The sequence below is a fragment of the Oculina patagonica genome, unplaced genomic scaffold, assembly GCF_052425735.1.
Source record: "Oculina patagonica isolate OP01 unplaced genomic scaffold, crgOcupat unplaced357, whole genome shotgun sequence".
Classification (NCBI taxonomy): domain Eukaryota; kingdom Metazoa; phylum Cnidaria; class Anthozoa; order Scleractinia; family Oculinidae; genus Oculina; species Oculina patagonica.
Window position 1 is genome coordinate 1 of NW_027558208.1, and position 7,719 is coordinate 7,719.

General features: G+C 39.3%; 1 protein-coding gene and 1 long non-coding RNA gene across 2 annotated transcripts; one reads left to right on the forward strand and one right to left on the reverse strand.

Annotated features, from left to right (window-relative positions):
* Positions 1 to 529: 529 nt before the first annotated feature.
* LOC144640569 (uncharacterized) lies at positions 530 to 3,147 on the forward strand. Its single transcript, XR_013568409.1, has 3 exons — positions 530 to 630; positions 1,294 to 1,425; positions 2,204 to 3,147. It is a non-coding gene; the product is annotated as an uncharacterized LOC144640569 (long non-coding RNA).
* A 774-nt stretch (positions 3,148 to 3,921) lies between these two features.
* Positions 3,922 to 7,508, reverse strand: LOC144640568 (GRB2-related adapter protein-like). The gene is made up of 5 exons (XM_078499676.1): positions 7,312 to 7,508; positions 6,987 to 7,048; positions 6,459 to 6,503; positions 5,572 to 5,609; positions 3,922 to 5,477 (listed from the first exon to the last, which is right to left on the reverse strand). The coding sequence occupies exons 2-5, from the start codon at positions 7,020 to 7,022 to the stop codon at positions 5,312 to 5,314; spliced, it is 285 nt and encodes a 94-aa protein (XP_078355802.1). The 5' UTR covers positions 7,023 to 7,048; positions 7,312 to 7,508; the 3' UTR covers positions 3,922 to 5,311.
* Between the last annotated feature and the right edge of the window lie 211 nt (positions 7,509 to 7,719).

Consider the following 7,719-nt stretch of genomic DNA (forward strand, 5'->3'; position numbering starts at 1 on the left):
GCGCGCTTATCTTTTTCAGGAATGTTCGGGGGTTTTTCGCAAGGCTTCGGCAATCTTCGGAAATGAACAGAAAACCATCGAATGGCCTTGGGACAAATCTACGGAAATCTTCGGAAAATTGACTGAAATCTTCGTAGAACTTTTTTTAAAGATCAACACGGTCAAGTGTTGGAAGAAGCAGGAACAAGATAATTTTGCAGTGTTTTGTTGTTGTATACTTTGAATATCCTATTCTTGACTTCATTTTATACACACTCGCCTAAAGGTTTGTGTGTATATTTAACAATTAGACTGTTATAGTAGAAACTCTGAAGGCTTTCTGTATAAAACCCAAAATTTTATGCTATTCACCTCCACTTCGGTGAATCGTTAAAATCATTTGTGGGATATATTACGGTATATTACTCGAAAGCATTGCATGTCTATGTGTATTTCTCCGGTTCTTATCTCCTGGGTCGCTATCGCGAGTAGTACCGAGGAAAAACAAATTATATCTAACTTTAGTGAGCAGGGAAGTTATTTCATGACATTGAGTTGATTGTTTTATAGATGACCTGACTTTGGAGGACTTTGCTTCTGATGTCGCCGACGGTTTTGATGATTACAGAGATGCTATTGAGAGCAGAGCAGGTAACACTCAGTTAAACATGACAACTAAATATCTGTCAGATATACAGCTTATTTCTCCGGCTTACAATTTCAGGTACTAAAATATTTACTTGGAAAAAGTAAAGTCTGTGTCCGAGCCAAGTGGCCCATAGAGCCGGAACATATCCCAGTTTTTTTTCGACTAGGAGTATTGCTACTTCCCCTGGATGGGATGCTAGTCCATCGCAGGGTTTTCCGCTAGCAGTAAAGTCGCCAGTTCCTATTTAAACACCTGGGTGGAGAGAGGCACTGTGAGAGAAACGTTTCTTTCCCAAGAACACGACGCGGCGCCCCGGCCTGGGCCGTTCAACTCGGAGTCGAGCGCGCTAACCATTAGGCCACCGCGCCTCCCCAGAAAGGCGCTACCAAATTCTCAGAACTAATATTAAAGGAAATTTATAATAATCTGTAAGAGAGAGAGATATTTAATCTTGGAATTGAAACGGTAAAAGGTTCATATTGGGAAAGAAATTACTTATATGTTACAGGGGGTGGGTACGAAATATTTTGTTAACAGTCCCTCCATACAAGTTCTACTGACTGACAAGTAAGATAGTGTGTCGGCAAAAAGTCAAACTTTTATCCGCACTGTGGCGTATAGTAAATTAAAATTGCTAAACTGAAGGTAATGTTTTCTTTCTTCAGTGGCTTGTCAGGACGCCTTTGGGGGTTTGTGCGCTCGGCTTGGGCAAACCGGACAGTGCGCTTCACGGCGACACATGCGATTTGCCATGAAATTCTGCCATGGTAGTTGTGCGCAGTTCTGTAAATGATATGGTGAGTATACAAGTACCGCCACCCCCCTCCCCACCCCCAACCTCCCTCCCCTCCCCCTTCTACTAAGCTGGCCTTATCATGCCGGTCTTGTACCAGCTCCTGGCCATAAAGGGATCGACTAGCAGTATTCTTAACTTTCTGGATATGGTGCTAGCATTTCTGGTTTCACCCCAGTATATTTTAGTAGCTACACCTAATTAAGTGGAGCGGAGCATTGTGAGGCTGGCGTGCCTTGTCTAAAAACACTGTACATTTATAAGGTCAATGGCCAAAGTCCAAATTTTGGAACAAGTTTATTCCAATTAAAAATTAATTACAGTCAAGGCAATATTCCCGGGGGGCTACTCAATTAAGTTTTATACGGGAAGGCTCGCCCCGAGGTATAACCCCGTACCCTTTCGTATAAATTTTACTGAGAGAGGTACCCCTTTCATATACCTCAAAGACATGGCATATACCTAAAACAGGAAGTCTTGTTTTCATTTTTATGTAGCGTTTAATAAATTTAAATAATGTGCGTATGTTTAAAATATTTTAATTGAAGGTTCTTTTAATGGCCGATATCCCTACCCTTTCAAATACATAATTTTGTAAAATTCCAACTCTTTAATATACCTGAAGCATAAAGCGGAGCCTCCCCGTATAGGACATTATAGGGAGTATCCCCCCCGCGGGCAATATGTAACTCTTTTGTCTGTAACTGCTTTCAATGTTCTTTTAAAATACGTTCCTACTGTTATGACAATTGAAAAAATCCTTTCTTTTTCTCTTCTTTTAGGTCACAGGTACTTTGGGATATATATCAATCAGCTGGACACTTATTTAACCTTTCTTTTTTTGACCCAATAACTTTCAAGATTTGCTTTTATGACAAAAGATGCACATTACATTTATATGCGATACAAAATTTTCTCCCAAATTATCAACTTAGTGGCTAGAAGGATATATATAGGAAACAACTAATAATTAACACGAAGAACTAGGAATTACGCCTTAGTTGACTAATAGCAATTGTTTAAACTTATATAAGCGTGCAAATAAAACTCTAACGAAACTCCACTCTGAATTTGTTGACCTCATTATAGGCTCTTGTCAGTGAGGAACTAACAAAACGCTCTGCTCATTTTAAATTCGTCGAAGTTGTGGCCAATGTTACAACGGCGTTCATAATAAGGAATCTCGAAGACAACGAATGCCCTCGAATAGTACTAATGCTCCCTTGGCTAACGCAAACTTATCATTAACTCGAATCTAATACACTTAGCATATTGTCAACTTAGTTTTTGGTGAATTGACCGCCTCTTTTAAACGGCGGTTGACTGTTTCGAGCGTCAGCCATTCATCCGAAATGTTCTCGGAATGTCATCCTTTTTAAAAACTCATAAAAGCGATTAATTTAAGTGTTGATTTTCAAGTTGATGATAAACTAATCTTTTCACATGCCCGCCGATTAAAAGGTTAAAGCGCTGTTTAACCAAAAATACAGATTAATTATTGCTTAACCCCTAACCACTGAAGCGCAAATCATCGCAAATTTTAATGGCCGTTTTCTAAGCTTTTCTTTTGCTTATAATGCTTAATCGTTCCTCAGAAATGTTTTTCAGCCCTGCAAATTATCAGCTGAATTTTAAAACTTTTCAGTGTCCTTTCAGTGTCAATGCTTTTAATTGCGTGTATTGAATTGTCTTGGTTAATAATAATTAATAAAGGTGGGTCAACCGAGCGTGTGTTTGTCATTCATCCGAGGCTCAATCTCAATCTGAACATAGATACTAATCTGCAACATCCTGTGAGTGAGGAATGACGATGACGATGATGATGATGATGATGATGATGATGATGATGATGATGATGATGATGATGATGATGATGATGACGTCGACAATAATTTTCGTATGGAATGTAAAACTGATATCCTGTGTACTGTTTCAGCAGTCCGGGTTTGGTAAGGGCCTCGGATGGGTGGGTAGCTAAATGTGCTCAATACAGCTAAAACTGAGGGCCTTCTACCGCCGTTCCAACTAATTGACGCAAAAAAATTTCCGACCCAGATCACCTTCTTCTAAAGTAGTGATTTCACTCAATGACCTTAACATCCGGTATTATTGCCCAGTCCCTATCATCAGGTTCCATTTGCAGTCTACTACTCCCCCACCCCCGCCCACCGGCGATCATTTTTCTCAGAGTGGTTGTTGAATAACACGACACACAATTTCTGCGCCACTGGGTGACAGCGTTCGTGCGTTTCGCGTAAATATCACACTACTCTGCGTGACAGGTTTTTTCCTATGAGGCAAAGCGCAATCTAGTCTGCAAGCGACGAAGCCGCGATCGGTGTGGTGTCTCCTTTCGCAGCTTCACCGCTCCTCGCGAATGAAAAATAGAACCTCTGGCATCCATGGTAATGTTTCAAATGCTCTATAGCGTTAACTATTAGCCAGTCAGCGTTTTCTTCGCCTCACCAGTCAGGTGGACAAACTACGCCCGCTCTACATTATTGAATTTTATTTATTGATTTTTTTATTTAAAAAAAAATTAAAAAGATATTACATGACAATATTGTTATCGTGACCATTTAAATATTATCTTTTTTCCATGAATTGTTTGGCATAAATGCGCTCTTTACAAGTTTGAATAAAATATCTCTAAAAAGTTGAGTTATTACATTCCTATTAATTCTATTTCTACAATATTAAAAAACTCTTACAAAATTCTTAAAATCCTACATACTGCTCAGGCAAAACTACCATTTTTTTCTGGAGCTCTCTCTATCTGTTTTAAATTGCTATAAAATATAAGCGATTTTTTAAATTGATAAATTGCGGTTTAAACACTAATTTAAAATTATGAATTTATCATGACAAAAATATAAATATAACAATCACCATTTTATAGAAGTTAACAACTTCAACAAAAATTCTTAATTCCTGAAGCAAGCCAACTACAAGCTTAAATCCACCGTGAAGCCGTGAATTTAAAAAAAAAACTGCAATTTGGGCGTTTCCCACGCAGGGAAAAACTTGGAGGACTGGGGCGGGAATCATTCGTCGTGTACGTCACAAGCAGCTAACGATGAGGAAAAATTCCCGCCATTGAATAAGACATGATTTCACGATGTTAGAGCAGTTTTCAATTGAGTGCCGTAAAACCAAAACCAAAGTAATTACTCTGGCCAATCACAAAGAACACAGACAATCCAGTGAACCAATCAAAACTCGAAGCAAATACATGTAGCCAGCACGAAGCGCGGGAAAACGTGCGCGAGCGAGTCAGGATAGGTTTTGGTTTTAGTTCTGATTGGCTGAGAAAGTGGCGCGAGATTTTTGAGCCAATCACTAAGCGTAGCAATGCAAAACCAAAGCAAACGCAATTAACTTTCGACACTCAAGTGAAAACCGCTCTATATGCTGCATTAAAATTATTTGGGAGATACTATACTTATTTTTAAATTCAAAGTACCTGCTCTCAAAGAAATATTTCAGTGCTCCGATTGGATTTATTTTTAAAAAAATGGTGAATGTTTCCGTTGTTGTATAAAACAAAAAACCATTTTGCAGTGAACCTGATCAGTTAGAAATGCACAGAAGAGGTGTTTACACCCACTTTCGTTTTGTCCTCGACTTAGTCTCCAAGCGCTTAAAATACGGGAACACTAGCTGGTCTCCTTCCCAGCCGGTTTTTGCTTAAAAAAAACGGCTGCGAAGGAGACTATATCTGCGCAGGCTATAAGTGAGATATCACAGTTGGTAGCCGTCACGCAATCTTTAAGAGTGACGAATCAAAATGTCTTTATTGCGTGACTAAGGCATTTCGGCCCCACCTTCAGGACTGCGCGACGAGCCAAAAGTATTTCTACGTTAGAGACTTATATTATTAGATTGACGAGCTACATTCCTCGGAATGATTCACCCAGGCTAACGGGCTCCTTGTTTTGCGTGTAAAACAGCGCGTGTGTCTTGTAGAACGTCACGATTTCCGTCAGTCCGTCAAACGCGTGCTTGCCGATGACGTAACGGCCGCTTGGTGTGAGCTCAATCGGAAAATGACGGATCCTAAAATTTGAAAAGAAGATTGTTTAGAGTATGTAGATCGAGAAACAAAGAGGATTCTATAAATAATCAGCAAAAAATGTGAATAAATACATACTTTCCGCCGTACTTGACCGAGAGCACAAATGAAGCAAACTAAAAAAAGAAAAAAAAAAAAACAATAGAATTAAACTAGCTAAATTCCCAGTATAAGCTGTGGGAAATTTCTCTGTAATTCACATGAAAGATAAAAAATTAATTTCTTCTTCAAAAACACCTTTAAAGAAATTACGGCAGTAATTAATGACTGTTAATGTTTCGATCTAGCGATTTTTTATCTTCTCAATCTGTGTACAGTGGAATCCCTATTTCTACAGCCTCCAAGGAAAACAAAAATTGGTCCGAGAAATCGGGGGTAAAATTGCAATGTTTGGCTGAGTGAAGCAAACCCGAGGGAAATGACATCTGGCTCAAGTTATCGGCCCAGGGGGGGGGGGGGGGGGGGGGGGGGGGGGGTACTCCGGCTTGTAAATGACGGGGATGATCGAATAAAGGCAAAACACAGGACCCAATAAAATCCCTAAGTCTTCCGACATTACCAAAAAAACCCCTAGACCAAAAATAACCCCCCAAAAAAATCCCTTGTCAAATTACCCCTAAATTGCCAGGAGGGGCAATAATATAACGCAAAGAAAACCGTTAAAAATTGAACGCTTGTGTTTGTTTATTAATCATAACATAAATACGCCAAGGCCGCGCCAAGGCACTTTAGTTGTTTTTAATACCCAAAAAAAAATCCCCTATATTAATCAAGTCACCCAAAAAAATACTTGCCAAATTTTCCAACCCAAAAAAATGCCGGAATCGAAAATTTCAAACCCAAAAAATCCTTCGATCATCCCCGTCATTTACAAGCCGGAGTACCCCCCCCCCCCCTGGGGTTATCGGGAGGTTTAAGAAATCGAGCATTTAAAAAAATCGGGGCTCCACTGTTTATTTACTGACCTTTTGCGTGCTCTCTCTTATTAAGTAATCGAGTTCTTTGGCATTCTGTTGTTCAAGAAAAAAAAAAAAAAAAATATATATTATCTTATCGATCAACATTACAAGGTGTGTACATCTTTTGCATGTAAAAGCAAATTGATACTGTTTCCATAGTTATTTTAGACTGATTGCAATAAGTAGAACCATCCTCCCGAGAAAAATATTATTTTGCATTTACGTTCACCAAAACCGCAGTTCTTATTATATTTCAGAGAAAAGAAACCAAGACGAAACGAGAAAGGCTCTCTCCTCTGCAGAGGCTCCTTTAGTGGGGAAAGGCGAAAAACACGGGGGAAGGAAGGCTAAAACACGAAAAATGAAAAATAGGGGGAGCGCGGGGGACCCTTCCCAGTGTCCCCCGCGCGCTTTCGTTTCGATTCTCTCCAGGCTCCGCGCGCTTACTTTTCACCCCATTTCCTAGCCCGTCCGAAACACAAAAGAGGCCTCTGCGGAGGAGAGAGACGAGAAAGGTCATAACAAGATTCTTACTCTCAGCATAAGTTCCTCGCACTTTTGTCGCGACATTTTCCCGTAATTCCAACACTCGTCACCTGCAACAACACAAACAAGAATAGATCATCTTGAGCCTTGAAACTTATTGGATATCAAACCCTTACAACTAGAATTTCGTAACAACTGCAGGCCTCTTTAAAAACTAATGTGGTTTATCTTGCAAGTGAGTGAGTCTCGCAGACGAACTAGGTAATGTTATCTTAAATTTATTAATTATTTCACAACAGCACCAAACAATTGCGAACCTTATGAAAGTTGGTATTTCAAATTCTTCAGAAAAAAGACAAGAAACACGACCTACCAAAAGAGCTTATCCTATCCCTTTGATTATTCTTGGGAGTCTCTTCCTGTAAACACAGAATATATATATTTTTTTTAAAAAAAATGACTACTTTAGTCAGAAAAAAATAACAATCTTCACTAGATTTTGCATCGAGTTAGAATTAGCTCAATATTCCTTCACTGAACATAGGCTCTACCACTGAAACAAACCTCCACCCAGTTCTAATGACTCCCTCTTCAAGCAAGTTCCGCAGTTTCTCTATAAAGTAATCTTGTATTTTCCCTTATCAATGACGCTCCTCTCCGATAAAGCCTCTATAGGGATCACTCTCTCAAACATTTTTTATTTGTTTTTATTTGCTTTTGCTTTATAAAAATAATTACAACCCATTATTGTCTCGTGTCGTCATGACGACGTTGTCATGAC